At 42.8% G+C, this 21,081-nt stretch overlaps 3 protein-coding genes across 3 annotated transcripts in view; 2 read left to right on the top strand and 1 right to left on the bottom strand.

Moving 5' to 3' along the window:
* Positions 1-8,111, top strand: part of BRAF (B-Raf proto-oncogene, serine/threonine kinase) — a 76,855-nt gene extending 68,744 nt beyond the window's left edge. Inside the window, exons 17-19 of the mRNA XM_027881184.1 lie at positions 673-807; positions 1,662-1,815; positions 7,258-8,111. Coding sequence (XP_027736985.1) covers positions 673-807; positions 1,662-1,815; positions 7,258-7,280 — 312 coding nt within the window. The 3' untranslated portion in view covers positions 7,281-8,111. The remainder of the gene's footprint in view (positions 1-672; positions 808-1,661; positions 1,816-7,257) is intronic.
* An 8,453-nt stretch (positions 8,112-16,564) lies between these two features.
* On the bottom strand, positions 16,565-17,931 carry NDUFB2 (NADH:ubiquinone oxidoreductase subunit B2). Its single transcript, XM_027881187.1, has 4 exons — positions 17,754-17,931; positions 17,511-17,658; positions 17,319-17,426; positions 16,565-16,653 (listed from the first exon to the last, which is right to left on the bottom strand). The coding sequence occupies exons 1-3, from the start codon at positions 17,924-17,926 to the stop codon at positions 17,352-17,354; spliced, it is 396 nt and encodes a 131-aa protein (XP_027736988.1). The 5' UTR covers positions 17,927-17,931; the 3' UTR covers positions 16,565-16,653; positions 17,319-17,351.
* Positions 17,932-18,705: 774 nt separating this feature from the next.
* The window catches only part of LOC114056184, an 18,693-nt gene continuing 16,317 nt past the window's right edge, over positions 18,706-21,081 (top strand). The window contains exons 1-2 of the mRNA XM_027881186.1: positions 18,706-18,877; positions 20,717-20,805. Of these exons, the coding sequence (XP_027736987.1) occupies positions 18,806-18,877; positions 20,717-20,805 (161 nt within the window). The 5' untranslated portion in view covers positions 18,706-18,805. The remainder of the gene's footprint in view (positions 18,878-20,716; positions 20,806-21,081) is intronic.

Below are 21,081 nucleotides of genomic sequence, written 5' to 3'. Positions count from 1 at the left end.
GTTTATCCTTAAGTTTTATCCTTAGGCAAAATATAAACCTTCCATGTTCAAATGTAAAAATATAAAACCTGTCTGTCTCCTCTTTTACAGAGGAGAGACAGTTTCTCTTCTTCTTTTGTGATTTTCTTGGGGGTAGAGAAGGTGATCAGATGTCAAGAATAAGCTTTTGTGTTGGAAAAGTATATGACAGAATTTATTCTTAAAAGCTAAAGGGTTTTAATATCCAAAGTCCATGTATTTCTTAAAATACCTTTCTGAGTGAACTTGCTGTTGACTTATAAAACAGAATATTTCCTTTTACAGAATATTTATTTTTAGACATTCTGTTCCTGCCAAATTTGCTTATTCTTGTTTTTGTCACAATTTTTGACACTAAAGAACCATTCCTTGGATGGTTATTGCTATAAATGGTAACCATTTACTAGTGTTCAGGTTTCACAGAAATCTCTCCAAGGAGAAGGAGGAGGAGGAAAGATCTAATTTTTTCTCTGTACTGAATAGGTTAGCAAGCATTGCTTTAAGAAATCTGGCATTTTCAATACCAGATAATGTTTCCTGGGAGCAGAAAACTTTCTGCTGGAACTAAAATGTTCTTGCAAAGTGTTCACCTTTTTTTACTGTTTGTTTTATGGACTCATCTTCCCCTTTCATCTTTTTTCCCCTTTAATAAAGATAATTTTTATGGTGGGACGAGGATATCTATCTCCAGACCTCAGCAAAGTACGGAGCAACTGTCCAAAAGCTATGAAGAGACTAATGGCAGAATGCTTAAAAAAGAAGAGAGATGAGAGACCCCTTTTTCCACAGGTGAGAAATGCTCCTCTTTATCTCTCAATAGACTTTAGAATTCAAAATTACGAACTCACTGGCCAGTTCCAGATTTTTTTGATGAGTGTTACAGCATGACTTCATAAGAGCATTGGCTCAGTACCTGGTTAGTGCTGTTTAATGAGAAATGCTTATTTTAATTTCAAAACACAGGTATTAAAATGACCTGTGTATTTGCAAAAGCATTTATATGTTGGAGAAAGTTTCAACTAGGAGATAGTGAAATTGATAATTATAGTTAGACACACAAAGTGGAACTTGGTATATGTGCTCAAAAATCTTTATAACCCCCTTCTTGCTCTCCCCCGAGCTTTGTGAAGGGAAACTGATAGTTTGGCCACAAAACTAGATTTTTGTCATGCCTGCTGAGGACAGTTTGGGTTCTAAAAGCTTGGGGGAGAGGGGGTGGGAATCTGATTTTTTCTGGTTTGAATGTAACCAAATAATTTTCAAAAAATAAGGAGCTCCCCCTGCTGACTTTTCAGTAAATGGTATTAAGCAAACTACTGCCAGAGCTGGGTTTGTTTGCAGCGATGGCAGGTACAGGTACTAGGGCTTGGACAAGGAGCCAAATAAAAAGCAACTGTATACGCTGTGCTCACGGAAGGAAATTAGTATGCTTTTATCAAGGGGGAAATTCCCAAACTGTCCTTTCCAACTTTTTCAGGATACAAACATCAAGTATGCAATGCAGTAACCAATATTTTAAAAGTTCTCTTTTATTTTGAGTTTAAGTATTTTTCTGTAGTTAATTGATGTTGTGCCTTTGGTTTTAAGAGAGAGTTGCAGTTTTGGAACAACAGGTTTGATTGTTTACTTTCTACCTGTTTTAGATTCTTGCCTCCATTGAGCTTCTGGCCCGGTCATTGCCAAAAATTCACCGCAGTGCATCTGAGCCCTCATTAAACCGGGCTGGCTTCCAGACAGAGGATTTTAGTCTATATGCTTGTGCTTCTCCAAAAACACCCATCCAAGCAGGGGGATACGGTGGGTTTCCAGTGCACTGAAAAGAAATGTGAAAGCATGTGCCTGTGTGTCTGTGTGCTGCGGTGTTCCTGGGAGTGCAGCTCGGGTACCAGCTGTGGTTTTAAGGTTTACTGAGGGAACGAAGACTCACTTGCCAGCACCGGGCATTGAATGTCCCAAACACGAAGTCTGTGTTGGTAACGAGTGCCCTGGGAACAGCTGGCACGAGAGGAATTGTAACGTCATGTAAGAGACATGGGAAGTCACTTCAAAACAAGCAAAAATCTTCTTGAGGTCATGGGGTGTTGTTTCTGCCTAGTATATTGATTGGAATTAGTTACTCAGGAGTGTATTTGATTTTGATTACACGAGCTATGGTGGTGTGTTGTTTTGGTTTTAGTTTTTTTTACTTCAGTTGAGGTCATTATATTTGAGCAATAAGTTTTAGATTCTTCGGTTAATGATGCTGTTCATATGTGGGAAACAACTGGAAAAATAAACTGAGCTTCAAGGCTGAACACAGTCAAAACTTCTTGTGGTCAGCAGAAGTGAGCAGATACAACACAGAATCCAAAGAAAACCCTGAATTAGATGTGGCTCTTATTTTGAAAGTTGAAGTTTAAAATAGTCCTGTTTAGAGAACATCTCTTCCTGCAGAATAGTGACAAGAGTTATTTTTTACTTTTTTTTTCCCCTAAATACTCTGACCTGCTATAGTTTAGACCATCTCAAAATGTTCTATTACAATGCAACACAGAAGAAATTCTGAATCTGCTTTTGCCAAAGTGCAAGACTATTACTAGTAATGGTGGCTGTATGCTTCAATTAGCATGGATTTCAAAATTTAAAAAAAAAAAAAACAGAAACAAACATTTTAAATGTTAAGCATGAGCAAATACTTTGAAGAAAATGCTGCTTAACACCCATAATAGGAAGGTTTGAAAAAGCAGTTGTTTTCATGGAAATCAGTGTTATACCATGAATTCTGTTAAGATGAAAGGTTTTAATTATTTTAATATTGTTAAGAATACCACTGAACATGACAAATTGATTTTTTCACTTCCATATAGAAGCTGCTAGTTTGACTAGAAGTGAGTCAGCTAGACTAGGTATCTAACAGAGGAAGCTAGACACCTTACTAAAATCCTGCCAGCTCACTTTGGAGATTTTATTTTTCTCTGGAGCAGGTGAATCAGAGCAGTGGTTCAGGTTGGATCAGTCTTTGATGTCAGATATGAAAACAAGATGTATTGACACTGTTCTTGTGTATTTTTGGATGAGTTACATGGTTTTACTTGGTCTAAAGAGCTAAGCTGTTAATTTTCACAGATTCTTGCATTGGAATAATTTGATTTACATACTTACGGAGAAGTTGCTACCAAAAGTTTTTGAAATAGATCAGGAATTCCAAAAAGTTTGTCTTTCTGATGTCTGACAACTGAGCCTTTTAAAATGGGAAGCAGATGTAGAGAACTGGAAGAGATGTAGGCAGTTTCTACATTTTATGACTGGATTCTAGTAGGCTTTTTGGCTTCTGCTGTTGGAACAATTTTTCTCATTTTCTTAGTCAAGAAAATTTAACTGTTGAAATCTCCCTCTATGGAAATAGTTATATAGGATGAAAATTATTACTTTTTTAGAAAATCTGTTTCCCATCTTTCTGGTGGCTTTACCTCATTTTGGCAGGCTTATCTTTAAATTCAAACAGGACTTAAGTGTTTTCCTCTCTCATTCTTTATTTTATATATTTATTCTAGACAGTGAGGAGGAATGCTTCCTAAGGTTTGGGGTATTCAGTACAGGCTACAATGCCCATCTCATAGCAAGAGGATGCTACTGTATCTCCTGCAGAGTCTAGAAATGTGCCATTCCACACAGAAAAGTCTTAACTACACAAGGAGTTGCAGAGAGTGCAGAACCATCATCACTGCCCTGCCCAGGCTTACTCTTTTTCAGATCTGCCAGATCAGTTCAAAGAAGTTACTCCTTGGAGTAGTGTTATCCTCCTTGTTGTTAAGATTGTTTGTCTGTGCTCTAGGAACTACAGTTATGGGGGAAAAATGCTGCCAACCTTAGACACACTTGACCATATTTCCTTCTGTGTGACGAGAGCATTCTTCCTGTGTCACCTGTTCTTACACAGTGAGAACCATTTGAACTCCATGGCCATAATGTGATTTTAGCTTTTCATTTTTTATGAAGCCTAAAAGGAGGCTGGGTTTTATGGCATATTAACTTTATCTGACATAAAGGCATTTAGAGTTTTAACTTCTGTAATTTGTAATTGTTGCTTCAGTGAGATTTGGGAACATCTGTAAGATGAAGATAACTAACTACACCTATGGATTTGGGTCAGAGTTCTCAAAGGTGAGACTCAGCTATTGGTCCAGAAAACAGGTCTGTAAGAGCTCAGGTTTTTCTGCAGGAGTAGTTTATAGTAGGTGAGATTCCTTTTCTCTTTACTTTCATACATCTCAGTATAGAAAAAAAATCTGTCTTGGTACCTTCTAGAAGATGCTCCAGATTTTTATTTAACTCCGTGGATGGTATCTGTACAAAAGATCAGCAAAAAATCCAACAGAAAACTACCTCTCTGTCCTACTTTTTCTGTGTCTGTGAATGTAACACAGGCAAGGTGTTGGAATCTGGTGTTCCTCTTCGATAAGTCAGTTACTCTCTACTTCCAGGCACAAGCTTGGAAGGGAACCATTATTCTCCTTACAATTCTCCTGAGAAACATGGCATCTACCCCAGCATAAGGAGGACAGTTATAGTGTTGTGTGTATATACCTTAGTAACCTCGTGAATCCAGATAACTTAGAAATTTGTGAGAGCAGAGAATGGTAGCTGCATCTTGAATCCCTCCAGGAATCAGTGGCAGCAGGTTCACTCAAAACATGCCCTTGATTAGAGGCAACATTCTTGGCCTGCTAGGAAACGATGAATTCACATTTCATGTTACTTCATTTATCTGTCTACATCTTAGCCTCAGGAAGAGTTTGCCTGGGTTCTCTCCCCCTTCTTCAGGTGGGGTTTCTTCTGGAAGCTAAAAGAACCAGCTACAGATATTTTACGTCTTCAGAATAGAAAGGGTGATGTAGAGGACTTCAGCTACTCCTCAGAAAGTCCTATTGACACCTAGATGAAGGATTCCTTTACATGGATAGGTATAGACATTTACATTCCTCATCTAGGGAAAGCTGTTACTGGCATCCGCATTTTATACATGTTCAATCAACATAATCCTGTTATTAGATGAACATGTTACTTTTTTTGGCCTCCTATTGATTGGAGATCAGATTAACACCAGAATTTTGAAAGGCAAGATTTAGCATTAGCTTGTCAAAGAAAATGTGTTTGCTAAGGTTTTATTTAAAAGATAGGAAAGTCTGAAAACTACCTTTTTAAAGGTACCATACTGTCTGAAATACTTCTTGACTTCTGATCCCATTTTTCCATTGCCCTTTTCCAATTAAAGGTTCATCTTTTATCTTCTGAAATCCCTATATGACTATTAAAATCTGAATTATAGCTGGAAATGGGCAGAAGGACAAGATGAGTAATGAGGGAGCCATCTCTTGTTTCTAAATTGATCTTTAAGCAGCAATTTAGAAAGGCAGAATGAAAAATAAATTAAGTAGAGCATGTTTTGAAGGTGTAGCTAGGCATGAATGTCATTCTTAAAAATGGGCCTCCCAGGCAATACTTGATGACTTTTTTGTCCTCTTAAAAGAAAAAATATACAAAACTTGAGATGTTTGTAGAAGATACTGTGAAGAGAGTTGGGAGATCAGTGAAATGTAGCAGAAAGCAGCAAGAAAAACACTTAGAGCAAGAGTTTTATCTGTTGGTGGAACTTGTAAAATAGGCAATTAGATCCATCGTGAAGCTTTTATTCCTTTGTTGTTGTAACTTAAACCTTCCACCACAGTCTGTAAAGACACATAGAGGTTCAAGTCTTTCACTGCCTCCTGTGCCAGCCCCTTTACTTTAGACCTTGGGTGTACTCCCTTCTCATTTCTTAGGACACGCAGAGAACTCTCCCTGCTTTCTTCAAGTTCCCGTAGAACTGGATCAGCTGCTCCTCCCAGGCCTTTTAGATGCCTTTTCTTCCCCCTCCTCATGCAGGCTGCTGATGACTCTTGTTGTTCTCTTCCTTGCTTTATAGAGCAAGACATTCCATGATAAGCCTAAAATTTTGTTTGCGGGGATGTTTGTGTTTTGTTTCCCATATTCAGAATAAGAATCTTAAGACAAAACAAAGCCGACAATACAGTCACTCTCGAAAAGATAGGAGGACACCAAGATAGGGAGCAGTTGTTTGGATGTAGTGCCATTCAACACACCTCTGTTGAACAGAACAAAGGGTCTCTTATGCTTGCATATCACTCCATTGTTAGAAAAGCTCTGAGAAGTGCTGTCAAGAAAGTGGCATAAACTAACCTAAAATTCATAAAGAACCCAACACAGGGAAGTTACATGTCTGCTCCTTTTTCTCTTCCTCCTGAGTCCTTTTGATTATGCATAGTTGGACGCCCCTCACTAAAAATCCTATAGAATACAATTTCTTTGTGAGTGGCAGGAAATTCTTTTTGCTAAATTATAAGATTGAGAGGACTAGTGTTAGATACAGCTTCTATTCAATCTTCTGGGAAACTCCTTAAAGACTTTGGGCAGGGATTTTACTCTGTGCCGTAGTTCCTTTCAGAAATGGGACTACCAGTCTATCTCACAGTATGGTGACACTGAACAAATTATGTAGAATTTCAGGAGGTCATCACATGTGAAAGCACTGCATGTAATTATTTTTTATTCAGTAATTCTGAAGGAAGCACATAGTTGCTTTATTTGTTGCGCTCCCTGTTAGTGAGGCCTAATTGCTGGTCTGGGATTGAGTAGATAATCTCCCCATTCTCCCCATTCTTATTTTTCTCTCAGTAGGTTGCTATGTTGGTCTCTAAACCAGATCATAGCATTTTTCAATACTGGTTTTATATTCAGGTACTTTACTGTATATAGTCTTTAAATAGGTTAATGGGTGTGTCAAATAGTTCTTTGTTATTAAACCAGTTTTACACCAGAATAGAAACTAGTTTGCAGTCAGATGCATTTATTGAAATTGTTACTTCTCAGGAAGATATATGTGCAATAAGGAGTTTAAAGTAAAATCAAGCTGACACATTTTGTTTTCAAATGCATGATGATTTAGACTTTGCTTGAACTCTCAGTTCTTGGGAAGAATGGGTACAGCTTGCTTTCAAGAAATTCTATGTTGGTTAAATATGCTGGGTCTGTATTCAATGTTCTCTCACTATGTATTCTCTTGTGCTTTAATTTTAACAGTTTGCATTTTTTAACATCTTTTATATTCAACCTGATGTTCAGCTAGTCTAGAGAAAATCTCTTGACTGCCTAGTAACTGAAATCACCTTTTTAAACCAAGCTCTTGTCCTCCCTCTACAGGAGAATTTGCAGCGTTCAAGTAGCCACAGCACCATGGCAGCACCCACTCTGTTATTTAAGTCTTGTGTTCCTACAGTTTCTTAACATCAAAACTCCATTCTGCTCCGCAAAGCCCAAAATAATTTAGAAAAGATATCCATAAGCTTTTAAAAGTGGAGCAGAATGGAACTGCCAGTCCAACACAATGGGAAAAAGTACCTTTTTGGGAACCAGAGTCCTCTGCTGCCAGTGTTTCTCCTTCAACACAAACCACCACGTGCATTCGGAGACCCGCAGTGGCTGCCTGTGCCGTTGGCATCATTCCCAGGAGAGAGGAGAGGGCGCTCGTGGTTTGACTGTGGTGCTCGGGCATGAGGGGATGGAACTGCTGCTGCAACTTAGGAGACTTGCTTTGGATGGTCTGCCGGTCGGCTTTCTCCCTCTAACAGTGTAACCATCAGAGGCTGAAAATCTGTTGAGTGCTAATTTAAAAGAACCATTCTCCATTCTGATCCTTTTTTTTCCTGGTGTACTTACTGATTTATGGACAATGCAGTATCCCCTTTTCACTGTATTACAGTGTCAGACACCTCAATCTGTCTCTGTTATTGGGTTTTATTCCTTTAAAATTAAAGTGTGGGGCAGTGGGAGCTGGAGAAGATGTTATTCTGAAGGCAAAGAGGTTCAGCTGAAGGAAAAGGGGATGCTGCTGCACCTTTTCTCAGATTTACTTTACCACTTCCTAAAAAGAACAACCACCACCATCCTTAACCTTTTTCCTTTTCCCATGTTTTCTTGGTGTGTGCATATACAACATCTTTTAGAAGGATTAGGTAGATCCTTCTTTTGTTGGTCCAGCAACAAACTGAAGTTTTTAAAAAAAAATGTAGCGAGATTGTCCTCTCTTTTATTTTTTCTTTGTATCATATGATACAATGTATTTATCAAAGATGTTACTGCAGCATCTGAAGTCTGTAGAGTTCCCGATACAGACTGTGAATGGTGTATGTACCTACTTTAAAAGTTTTATTTTAAATGAGGGTGCAGGTTAATGCCAGGTACCTTACCAATATGTAATGTTTTCGTAAATGGGGAAAAAAGTTCTCAGGTTGAATTGAATACAAATACAAACACCCCTAGAATTAGACATTCCAAAAATTATGTTTTGGTACTTTCAAGAGCTTTTTTTAAAGGATTTTTATCCTGTTAACTAAATGTCCTCCGATAAGTGTGTGTGTAAATGTGGAGCATCTTGTCCTAATGGCAAGTTGTTAGATCAAAACAAAACGGTACTTGCTGGATCCACGCTGACTACTTCTCCTCTCATTGCTTTCCTCCCTCTCATCTCTTCCCTTCCATTTGCCTTTCCCTTTTGTACACTTTGCAAACTAGGATGAAGGTGGCGGTATCTCCATCAGACTGCTTTGTTTTCCTGTCCTCCAATCCTGGTTTTCAAGTGGTTGGTAGCTTTTTGACTACCCAGTCAGGGAAAAAACAACTCATAAAGTTCTGCACATTGTTTACCTCTAGTAGAATATCTTGTGATGTGAGCTGTTTGCAGAGTTCTCTGGTATGTGGTATTACCTGTAAATTATTTGTACAGAGGCAAGGCAGACCACGTTGGAAAGAAACTCAAGCTCAGACAGAAGTTTTCAGAATTTGATTCGTATTGGCCCTGTACCACTGCAGGTGAGGCAGGAGAACTGACCCCCAGCCTCCGGCAGGGACGTTCCTGCTTAGAGGTGGTGGGGGATGTGAAACAAAATCATGACGAATAAATGAAGGAGTTAAATGTGTGTGAATGTGGTGTCCATGCTAAAGATGGATGTACTGGGTGAGGACACTGTCCTTCCCTCCCTGCGGAGAGTTGGACTGTTTCTGTCTGCAGAAGGTTGCTCCCAGGTGAAGGGGGAAATGCACATCGGTAGTGGAAGGCGCTTTTAATACCCTAGAATTCTGCGGTGTTGCTGGTAGTCTGTTATGTTTGTCAGTAAATATTTACTGGGGTTGTAGGGACCGGACTAATCTGAAGTGGGAATTATAACTGAAATACTGTGTATTCATATTATTTCCACAAACATTAGCAAGACAGCAATAGTGAATGACTTAATAGTCACTACAAGAATGAAGTGATTCATGTTGGTACATGAATAGAATTGATTTTGTGTACAGGACGCATTTTAAAAACAAACAAAAAAAAGCACAAATTTTTTCTTGTCTGCCGTGGATCTTCAGATGCTGTAAGGCTTTTTCCTTATTAAGATTGGCAGGAATTTAAAAAGTAGCAATAGCCACTTTCCAGTGTGGAGAAGCCAATGTGCAAGTGGTGGTGAAGACTGGTGAAGTCAGAGTTCTCCCTGGTGATCATCTGAGGCCAGTACAGAAGAGGTGGAGGGAGCCTGGGGCCAGCTGGTGTCAGCAGGCAGGTGAGAGCATTCACCAGATACAGGCTCCCAGAGGGTGAAGTAGTCACTGCTTCTCCTTTCACCCTGTGCTTGGCTCCAGCCCTTCTGTGGGCTCTGGCCTCATTTGTACATGTCAGGCATACTGGAAATTATTGTTCTCTTGGAAGAAACTGTTAACGGAGCAATTATGGACAGGTGGTTCAACAGTCATTTGTTTCATAGAGCTTGTTAAAAGCCCTAGTTTCCTTCCACAAAGTCATGCTGGCAGAAGATTGTCTGTTAGGAACTTTGTTCTATCTTTGCTTAAAATGAACTTACTTTGGTGGAGATTCATTACCCATTAGTCTACAATATGCTTCTTGAGCCCATAGGAAAAGCACAAGGAAAATTGCTATCCTTGTCCATGCAAAGCACTTTATAAGTAACACATGATCTCTGGGTTGGTTTTGGGTTTTTTATGGGGGTTTGTTTGTAGTTTTGGGGTTTTTTTGTTTCTGGTTTTGGTTTGATTTTTTTTTTCCCTGAGGAATGTGCAAGTTGTTTGGCTGCTGTTTAGATAAGTCCTTTCAGGATGCATTTCTACTGGTTTTCACGTTTGTTTGTTTCCCTTCAGATAAGTGTAGTGATATATGTTTGTCTGTAAAAGGTCCCACATAATGTTCATGCAAAACTTTGGAAGAAATATGGTTTGTAAATAATTGGGATTATTTTTAGTTTTATCTTTTCCTTCAGGTGTTTTTCTGGATGTCTTGCATGCCATCATAACCAGTCTTAAAGGTGCCCTGTAGGTGTTTAGTCAATGGGGAAATGAGTAGACGAGAAATGAGTGCCGTGGGATGAAGGAAGTAAACCGAAATGACCAATACATTCATGCCCATTACCCCAAATTCCTTAAGCTTATCGTGTTGTCCCAGCCACAAGCACATTCCATCGTATGGAAATGTTAGTACATATTTTGTGTGCACATGTTGGGACAAACGTCAGTCACACAGCTCTACGGTATCCAGTATTTAATAATTATTGGCAAAAGTACCAGTATCCAGTCCCAGCTATTCATGTCTTTATCAACCACATGTAGACCTTCCCCTCTGCCTTTCCTTTTCCATACAGTTAGATGAGGCCTGTTATCTGCTACATCTTCCCTGTCAGTACGTGATTGTTTCCTGTGTCGTGTTTGCTGGAAATGGAACATTGTAGTGGAGCTTAAACCTGATGGTAGGAGTATAGGGGGTGGGGTACTTTGAAAGTAATTTCTGCATGAATTAAGTCATACATGGCCCCAGATAAATTAGCCCAGTCATTTCTGTGTTGCTAAACTCACGCAGGTCATTAAATGAATCTACTTCTGCATTTTGTGTTTACCTAAAATTATCTGTTCTTGTACTTGAATGTTCTAGCAGCTAATGATGATGCAGAATGCTTGAGGCCAAGTACTGCCATCTTACCATGGCCTCTCAGCATCACTTGGATTAGTATGTGCTCATTAGAGGCAGAATTTGGCCTTTGTGACATAAAATGAGTAAAATTGATAAATACCATGTCATTCCACAATGCCCAAACTGGGGAAGAAGTACACTGAAGATCACATATAAATAGGTTTTCTTCTGTGTTTGCCTGGTGATGTAAATGCATCCAGCATTTTACAGAAGGTTTAAGGAAGCCAGAATCTCAGACAACTCACAAACAAGTTCAGATTGAAGCTTTGATAGCTGGAGGGGCTACATGTAGGGAAGAAGCACGTAGACATTTCACACTTTTGCAGCCTCTAGGTTTCATTGCCTTCTTGTCTATGAGTACAGCATGTGTAGCACAAACCCTTCATAGTACTGTATACAATGTGTCTTTTCTCTATTGAAAAAATGTATCACCGATAGCACAGTGTGACAGGAAAGCTTTCTAGGTACAGTCAAGTTAAAAAGCAGTTGTGTGATTTGACTCTTAGGGCATCACTCTGAAGGTGCTGGGTGTTCTTTTCTGTTATGCATTTTACACAGAAGTTTATGAAACGAACTTCCTGTTTGCTGCAGCCTTGTTACTGTGTGTTTGTACTTAGTATTTGTTTTGATATGCATTTTAAATACCTTTCTTCACTGCTTCATTACTCCATACCAACTGTGTGAAGTTTAACAAGGGCAAGTGCCACATTCTGCACCTGGAATGAGGCAACCCTGGATGTACACACAGACTGGGGAATGAGAGGCTGGAGAGCAGCACTGCAGAAAGGGACCTGGGAGTCCTGGTCAATGGCAAGTTGAATGTGAGTCAGCAGTGCCCTGACAGCCAGGAGGGCCAACCTGTCCTAGGTGGCATCAGGCAAAGCATCACCAGATCAACCCTCGAGGGAGGGGATTGTCCTACCCTGCTCTGGTGTGGCCTCACCTTGAGTACTGTGAAGCATTTTGGGGCACCTCAGTGTAAAAAAGACATTAAGCTGTAAGGCAGCATCCAAAAGAGGGCATGAAAATGGTGAAGGGCCTTGAGGGGAAGCCATATGAAGAGTGGCTGAGGTCATTGGGTTTGTTCAGGCTGGAGAAGACTCATTGCAGTCTTCAGTGTCCTCACTGGGGAAGAGGAGGGGCAGGCACTGATCTCTTGGCTCTCATGACCACCGACAGGACTCAAGGAAACAGCATGAAGCTGAGTCAGGGGAGATTGAGGTTGGATATGAGGAAAAGGTTCTTTACCCAGAGGGTGGTTGGGCACTGGAACAGGCTTCCCAGGAAAGTGGTCCCGGCACCGAGCCTGACAGAGTTCATGAAGCATTTGGACAATGCTCTCAGGCACATGGTGGGACTCTTGGGAGTGTCCCACACAAGGCCAGGAGTTGGATTCAATGATCCTGAATTCCAACTCAGCATATTCTGTGATTCTTGCTTAGTAAATAAAACTATCAGCAGAGCAGAGCAAAGTTGTTAAAACTCTTTGCACTGAAGTTTCAAGGATGCTAATACAGAAGCTACTAAGTCAGCACTGTGACAGCAGTAAATAACTATGAACCTGTGGAAGGAGGAAACTTTACAAGCTGCAGAATATAGAGTACCCTGAGAGGGAATTCAGATGAAAACTAGCATATCTCTTTCCTTTAGAAAAGAGAGCTACCAAGACCATCTGTTAAAGGGTTTACATAGGGACCCCCAAACCAGTTTTTGGAGTTTGCCAAATGATCATGTGCCTTTGCAACCTTAAAAAGTACAACAGAATGTAAACCAGGTGCTTTGTAACTAGAGCAGTGTCTTTGGTTTACTTCTGCTGCAGTAGTTTTGTATATAGCTATCACTATAGGTAGGTAGTTTCGAGTCACTAAACTTCTGTAAAGGAGCAAGGAGGGCAGAGCATTCCCTAGGATACCTATTAGCATTTCAGAGGTAGGAATTCAAGGATACCTAATTCAGTTACAGTAAACCTGCTGCTTGAAATCTGCTCTATCAACAGTTAAATGAAGTTCATTCAATTTAAAAACAAGTGTGCCCTCCTCCCCCTCCAAAGACACAGAGACTTTGTTAAAGAAAAGTAATAGAAAGCTCCAAAGAGACCCAAAGTTACGGTGTCATAGCATCTTGGCATGAGATGGTAGATTAAAAATAAGAGCTAGATGAGGAGAAATTGATGGCTAGTACTCATGTAATGGAAGTCCACATATATCATATGATCAGTTTCCTGTTCCAGAAAGCACAAAAGTAAGTTTGGTTTTCTGGAATATTAGCAGGTGTCCTCAGTTCTTCCTTGTGCTTCTTGCAGTTGCTTCTCAGTGATCACATCCTGTTATTGCACATTAACTGTGGGACATGGTAGGTGTTGTGTCAGCTGAGGGACAGCCAATATGTGTGAATTTGATTAGTTCAAATTTCGAACTGGTTACATCGGCTTCTGGCAGTACTTACATACCAGTGTCATATTTAACCTACTTGTCCATAAAGGACAAAATAATGGTTTGGGTATTAGTGCTTTTTCAGATCTTCTCATTTTCTTTGGGGCGAGACTTTGGGCATAATTGTAAATTATAAAGTTATGTCTAAATGCACAGTTCATCTGAAATAGCAGACCAATTTTAATTTGGGTTTGTTCCTTTTAGAAAGCAAAGTGTAAAAATATTTTAATCATGTTCCAGGAACTATCTGGAGTACTTCTACCTACCCCAGATTCTGTACTAAAAGTACATGTGAGACGGTGGTTATTTTCTTGGTTTGGTTTATTTGTTTAAGAAAATCTCAAAGAAACTCTTTCCCTAAGAGAAGGGAGTTGATGGGAGGGTTCAGAAACTTCTAAACTACCTAGGTGTTTGCTTCATAGCATCCAGCAGCAGTGTGTTTAGTTCATCCAGTCTCCTTAAGAGCCAGCAGTGGCCAGGCCATCATTTTGTCTGGTTTGTCATGTTTGCAGCAGCTGTACTTTGAATAAGCCTTGTGTGACATTTAATTTTGAGCAAGTAAACCACAAAAAATAATTATGTTTTCTTTTTTTTTTTTTCTTTTTTTCTTTTTGTTTGGATTTGGGAAATGGTCAGGTTTTGTTTTGATAAATGTCATTCTGTGTTGCATTTGTGTATTCACTCTAGTTGAAAAGAAAATCCATCTGAGTGTTTGGGAGTTCCGTGGAAAATTAGGAGAAGAAATGAAGCCCATCATCTGGGCGTGGATGTTGGGTCTAGGGGGGAAAAATGGACCAAACTTGGGTGTTGGGTTGTTTTGGGATGGTGGGGGGTAGCGAGGGCATAATTTAAATTAACTCTGTCTAAAATGTGTAAGTGCAATAATTGTGCTTTTTTATTCAAAGCTGTGAACCTTTAGGGGAAAAAAAACAAACAAAAAAATCAACCAAAAAAAAAGCACATCATTCCTTCATGAGCCTTGTGTCCTATCTGCCTCCCCTTCCTACCCTCTTCTCCACACTTCTCAATTGACAGAAACCTGACAGTGGCCAACTTGCATGTGTTGGCAACCCAAATTAACATTGCTGTTCTTCTGATCTCATTTGTTGGGATTGGGGAAAGCCCTGCCTCGTATTTCTTGCCACCCTTGAAAACCCTTTGGGATCCAGTGCTGACCCTGCTTCTAAGAGCAGGGTCTGCCACAATCTGGGATGCAGGAGCCAGCCCGCCTTTGCCGTGGTCATCCTGACTCCCAGTACAATGTTCCTCCTGGCCCTCTGTCCTCCAGTTGTAACTCCCCTCCCTGCCTCATTCTGGGTGTTAGTGACAGTCTCCCAGGGCTGGGCAGGTGACATTATTCTTAAGCAATTGCAAAAGTCATCAGCCATCACGCCTAATTGGATCCCTTTTCCCCTGTCCAAACACACATGCAGGCTGGCCACTGTTGCCTTCTGTGACTCTGCCTTGTTCTGCAGGAGCAGGTGTGGGGGTGTGTGATCTGTGGTGCATTACTTGCACTGTCTCTCTGTCTCACCTGAGCACAGGCTGCTTTTCCTAGATTAGGAAAGGGGCACGGGTCTCTTGGGGGTGCCCAGGAGAGGCACGATGCACTGAGCAAGGACAGAAGGTGTAGCACTCAGTAGTTGGACCCTATGGGGGAGTGAGAGAGGACTGGCTTGTTTAAAGTTTATAGATATCCAGATCTATATCCTTTAAACTTTATTATTTTTATATATAGTCAAGACAATGGCATTACCTCATAATACAGAGGCTTGTTTATGAGAGGCAAAGTATGTAGTAAGGAGAGGAAAGGGAAATTTATATACAGATTTAATTTCTCCTGTTTGTTTGTTCCTTAGTGCAATGAAATGTTTGACCCACCACTTAAAACTCTGTGCTAACACATTCCTTTCAGCTGTATTTTTTTTTTGACCACCAGAGGTTTGCAAGGGGCTTATGACTGCAAAGTAGAAGGTCCAGTCTGGTTACTTAAAAAAAAAAACCCAATTGTGTTAGTAGATTTCCATAGCTGCTTTTTAAAAATCTACAATTGAGTAATTGTTTTGAAACTTGTATTTATTTTTTAATTCGTAACAAAACGTTTATTTTCGGTTTCCTGTTACGTAGGTCATGACAACTCCCCTTTGTTCCTTTTCAAGTTTCCCCTGTAATTGCCAATACAACTTCTTTTTCTTGTTTGTTCCTTCCCCCTTTACTTTTGTTGACGCTTCATTTGTACTTTGGAGTTTTTCTCATGTAAATTTGTACAATGGGAAATATTGTCCAGTTTGGTTAGAGAGCATGGAGACTTAAAACATATTAAAATTTGATAGCTGAATTCAGATTGAAGAAAACTATTTCTGTGTAAAGTTATTTAAAGAACTCTGTATTATATGAAAGGCAAAAAGTTCTATGTACTTGATGTGAATATGAGAATACTGCTATAATAAAGATTGACTGCATGGAAAAGTCTGAAGGAGATTGTTTATTGTGTCATGTTCGACCCCTCCTCTCCATGAAGTTGGAGAAGTGCAACTAAGGTAGTTAAGGGGAGTGAAAAAGTTACTCTAGGATGTAACTCTGGAAAGGAAAGAGAAGGAAAAAAAAGTAAAAATTAAGGAATGCCTGTAGAGTAACCCACCTCCCTTCAGCTTCCTTAAGCTGGACCACTGCCTCCTTGGCTGCTGTGCTGAGCCCTAAGTAATTTTTACTTTTGCACAGGGTTTTGCTTCACAAGGATTATTCTGGACTTTTATGTACTCAGGGCAATTCCCCCTCCCCCTGGGGAAAGCCTGGCACCAGCTGGTCTGAGTTCTCTTCTGGGTAAATTCCCCCGCTTCTGCAGCAACATCCCTCCACCCTTTTATTGGTTATTTGGCAGAGCTTTAATGTTAAGACTGTTACCTGCTATGCACTCACAGACCTTATTTCTTGGGGCCAACACATTCTCTATCAAGCAGGCATTACGGAAGCTCACATGGACCCAAGTACCCCATGTCTAAAGCTGCAGTGGTCATTCTCCAGAAATGCTACTTAAAAAAAAAAATAAATACAGTTTAGCTTAGACTTTTGTTTACAGTTTTATTGAAATAAGGACCCAGGAGCCAAAACTTTGGTTCCAAGAGCCTCATTAGTTCCAGGGACCTGAAAGTAACAGAAGAGAATCCTGAGAAGCTTTTCACCCATCCTTTTCCCACCACGAAGAGTAGAAGAAAGACCCCCTCACTAGTGCCCATGCTGCCTTCAGCAGTAGTTGAAGCTGTTGGTTTTAGAGCTGTAATGCGTGACACAACAGCTTAGAAGACAGGGTAATTAAAGAACTGGAAACAAGCAAAAGCCTCAAAGCAAAAGCCTCAAACCTTTAAGGGGACATCTGGACAGATCTCCCTATGAACAGAGAGCGCATGTCCTCGAGGTTAGGTAATGCTAGGTCTAAAGAACAGCTTAAAGAAAATAATTTTTAACTGGTATCAGCTAAGCTACAACTCCTAAAAAAACCCAAGTTGAAACAGTGAAGGCTTATGTTGCCAAAACAGGACTAGCTGGTCTCAAGCACTCGGGCACCTGAGACAAGGCAGCGATGAACAGTGCAGACACCTGCGCTTTGTACCACGGAGACTGGGCACGTTTTCCTTGGGCAAACGCTTTCAGCACTATTCGTACACCAGTGCACGAATACTCGCTGAGAGCAGGGCACCTCCGGCGGTGCCAGCAGGAGGCAGAGCCGGGCACGATCCCGGGGCTGCCCCGCAGCTCCCAAGGCAAAGCCCAGCCCGGGGCCGTGCGAGGAGGGGCGGCGGGAGCCGTACCCGTGTGCTGCCGGCCCCCGCCGCTGGACGCGCCTATTCCTCGTCGTCCGGAGGAATCCCGAGCTCCTCGTCCGTCCAGGCCGAAGCGTCGGGATACGGGAAGTGTCCCTGGGAGAGAGACGCGATCAGAGCGCGGCCGGGGCCCGACCCCGGCCCTCCGCCCCCCCGCCGCCGCCGCCACGCTGGCCTCACCAGCACCATGTCCGAGTTGTGCCAGAAGTGCCAGAGGATCCAGAACCACATGAAGCCGCTGAGGATCTCGCTCCGGATCACCTGCGCCCGCGTCAGCTCCGGGAACTGCCGGTACCGCGGTGCGATGTGCACCCCGCCGCCGCCCGCGCTGCAGCACACGCACGGACCCGCCTCACTCCGGGCTCCCCCGGCACCACCCCAAACCCTCCCCGCTCCCCCGTTGCCCCAGCCCGCCCCGCTCACCGCCGCCGCCCCGGCGCGGCCGTCCCGGCCCGCAGCAGCCGCGCCGCCGCCGCCCGGCCCAGCGCCGCCACCACCATGTCCGTGCCCAATGTCACCCTCAGGGCCCAGCAACAGCCGCGCCCATTGGAGCCGCCGCCGCCTTCCGGGGCGGGGACACCGCGGGGCGGGGACATCCCGGGCTCGGGAGCGCCCGCCGGCCGCGGGGACTCCTCAGGGTGTGTGGACACTGCGCCGCTGTCCCCGCACACCTGCCCTGCCCTGCCCTGCCCTGTCCTGCCCTGCCCTGCCCAGCCCAGCACTGGGAGCGGCGCGGCGGCGCTAACCGGGGGCTGCCCGTGGGTCCCACAAGTTGCCGTCGCCCACGGAGGTCGAAGAGCGGGGAGACTTCGCCGGCCAAATCGCCGCTTTTGGGGCGCGGGGAGAAGGCGGCGCGGGCTGCCGGTCTCTAAGGAAGGGGCTGGCAGGAGTCAGGCGGCGCTGTGTCCATCCCTGGGCGCCCGGGGCGGCTCAGCCCGCGGAGTGCGGTTGCCTAGCAACGGGGCACGCGCGCGGCGCCTCCCGGGATGCGGGGATTCACCCTCGGCGTCGGGATCTGGCCTGAAGCGTTCCTGAAGGAGCGGTAGCCCTGAAGGAGCACCAGGTGCGGAGCCTCTTCCGGCTCCCTGGGCCGGTAGCGGGAAGGCAGGGGCGATTTCCCGGGCTCCTCAGCACAGATACGCCTAATAAAGAATTCCCACCTGTCACGCCTCAGCGAAGGCACGCGCATGTGAGGGGCTTTTGTTGTCCTTTTTACCCCTCCCACAGGTGTTGCAGTGGTCAGTGCTCACTCAGCAGCGACCCTGTAGCTGCAGCCTGGGTTCGATCCCTGTAGCTTGGAAACGTGGCATTGGAAGAACCAGCCTGCTGGTGGGTGTATCTGTTCACCCAGAGTTCATGCCAGAGTAAGGGTCAGAGGAATTCTGCCAACTTCTTTTGGAGAACCAGTTTCATCCAGCAGTACGTGTGGTATGCCTTCTGGGACATCCAGGTGATCCCAAAAGAAGCAAAAAATAATGGAGAAAGTAGCCAGACTATCAGAGGGGTCCTTTCAAGGAATCAGACTCCCCCCTACCCCTCCTGACAAGGTATGCTGCTAATGTAAGGTGTTAGTCCCTCCTGAATCTTTATTGGATGACATTTCACTAAGGAGAACCAGGGAAGAGTTTCTGTGACTCTCTGGAAGAGTAACTTTGTTTTACCTGGCAGCTTGTGAACAAAGGAATCTAGAGATAAAGATTTTAAATAGGTTTGGCGTCTCTGTGCCAGGCTGCACCTGACATCCCGAGCTGGCATATCCTGCCTTCCAATTGTCTATTGCCTGGACCTTGAATCCCTGCTTGGGAGGAAAGACAGTGCTTTGTGTAGCCCCTGAGCAAAAGGCATCATGGCCAACACTTGGAGTCAAACTTGGGTATATCTTGCTCTGGCTCCATTTACTTTTACAGGAAAAGATTTGCCTGTGAATTTATTGAACTTTACAGACCAGCACTTGAAAGGACGTATTTCTGACAGGTGTAGGGTGAAGGTCCCAAAGGAAAGAACAAATGCCTCACTTAGGTTTTCCATTTTCCTTGCTAGTGATTATACAGCTTTGCCTACAGACAGTGAACCCTGATTCACAGATTTTGGTGTTTTTTTAACCTTGGGTGGAGGATGTCAAATACTGTATTTTAAATAAGTAACATCATCTCATTCTGTTAACATCCCAAACAGCTGACATCCTCAGCTGAAACAGCAGTGGGCATCCTTGTAGTTAAGGGATCTTAATCTCTTTGCTCACCTGAGCCTCAGATGCATTTTCAGCAACAGTTAGCAGGGCAAACTATTCAATCTTTGTTTTTACTTAACATGTGATCAATGCAAAAATATGCTGCCATGTACTCCGTACCAAGTTTATGTTTTTCTATAAAAGCTGAACACTTCAATATAAGGTTCATAGTTTTATTGTGAACTTCACTTTGCAACTGCCTCTTATTTTGTCTTTCTGCCTTCTCACTGTCCCTGGCCTGTTGTTCCCTGTGTCGCCGTTCTCAAGTGTTTCGCGTTTTCCATCTTGCTCAGGCCGGATGTCTCTGCTGCTGCCTTTGACGTGCAGAGGCATCTTTGTCTCCCCAGACTCAACCCCCACCTCCTTCCTTCTTCCTTGACTTCAGATCCTTTCACTGACCTTTTAGCTCTTGCTGGCTCGGGGAGCTTGGACAGCTGCAATGTACACGTGGGCACTGGCTGCACACGCTGCTGTTGGAGAGCCGGGGCAGAGGGCCTGGGAGGGAGCCAGCAAGGTTGGTGTGCCTGCATTGCTGAGCAGTACCTGCTCCAGGGGATGGGAGAGGCAGCTCCAGAACCCCCGCCCTCCCCCTCTCCTGCTGCCTGTCTCCAAGCTGTGCCTTGTCCTGAGAAATGGGTGCCTTTTCCAGGTTCAAAGCTCTTTACTAAAAATCAGTTAACTAGAAGGATTAGTAAGAAAGTAAATCTATTCTGATTCAAGAATAATACCTCCTTCACAGTAGAATTAAACTGTTATAGGATCCAAGATGGGCCAAAATGGACACCTACAAGAGCTTTGTGTGTCCTTGGAATGGCACATTGTTCTTTGAACAGCATGTCTCATAATGACTGAAGAAACAGTGATATCCCTGCTTCATACCTAGCAGCTGAATACAAACACAAGGTGGGGGTTATCGTATAGTTCTTATGTTTTATTTTTTAATATTTCTTCTTTCCAAAATTGATCTCTCAAAATCAAAACCATTTGTGGTGAACTTACAGATAAGCAGCGTAGTACCACAAAATACGGTGGAAGAATTATAGAGAGAAGTAATACACTGAAAGTAAACTTAATGAACAGTATTTCCTGTTTAAGGATGTAAGTGTTCAAAAATCATGCTCATTTTCTGCTTCCATCTCCTCCTTCCCCCTTCTAGGTAAGCTCCAGGTCCATCTCACATGTCCAGTGTTGTCACACTAATAAAGATTCCCATGGCTGTCTGCTGCCAAGATGTCCAATGACGTAGTAAGTTCAAAATCTGTAGACGAGCTGCTGGAAAAGCAGAGAGGAGAAAAGCTAGGAATCAAAGACAGTTATTGCAGGGGGGGGTGTGGTCCATATTGATTTAGTTTGTTTTCATTGCAGTAAGTTGCAGAAGTTCTGTTGCCAAGGTCTTTATTACTTCTTGTATTTTTCTTTTCCACAGCTTTCCTGTTTGTGCATGGAACCTGTGTCCTCTTTGTGCACCCTCGATACCCTCAGCAAAAAGTCATTTCATTGATTCATCCCCAGAGGCTTCCC

This window comes from Empidonax traillii, unplaced genomic scaffold, assembly GCF_003031625.1.
Source record: "Empidonax traillii isolate 1590-97213 ecotype Southwest subspecies unplaced genomic scaffold, ASM303162v1 scaffold84:size2688230, whole genome shotgun sequence".
Taxonomy (NCBI): Eukaryota; Metazoa; Chordata; class Aves; order Passeriformes; family Tyrannidae; genus Empidonax; species Empidonax traillii.
Note: the sequence above shows the minus strand (reverse complement) of the source record. Positions and strands in the feature narration are given on the sequence as shown.

What these genes read in the sequence shown, in the direction of transcription:
- NDUFB2 (XM_027881187.1), bottom strand. Translation starts at nt 17,926, where the DNA reads ATGTCCCCGCCCCGCGGTGTCCCCGCCCCGGAAGGCGGCGGCGGCTCC. An exon ending in GCCGCGCCGGGGCGGCGGCG is followed by an intron (nt 17,659 to 17,753) that starts GTGAGCGGGGCG and finishes CGTGTGCTGCAG; the next exon opens with CGCGGGCGGCGGCGGGGTGC. An exon ending in ACAACTCGGACATGGTGCTG is followed by an intron (nt 17,427 to 17,510) that starts GTGAGGCCAGCG and finishes TCTCTCTCCCAG; the next exon opens with GGACACTTCCCGTATCCCGA.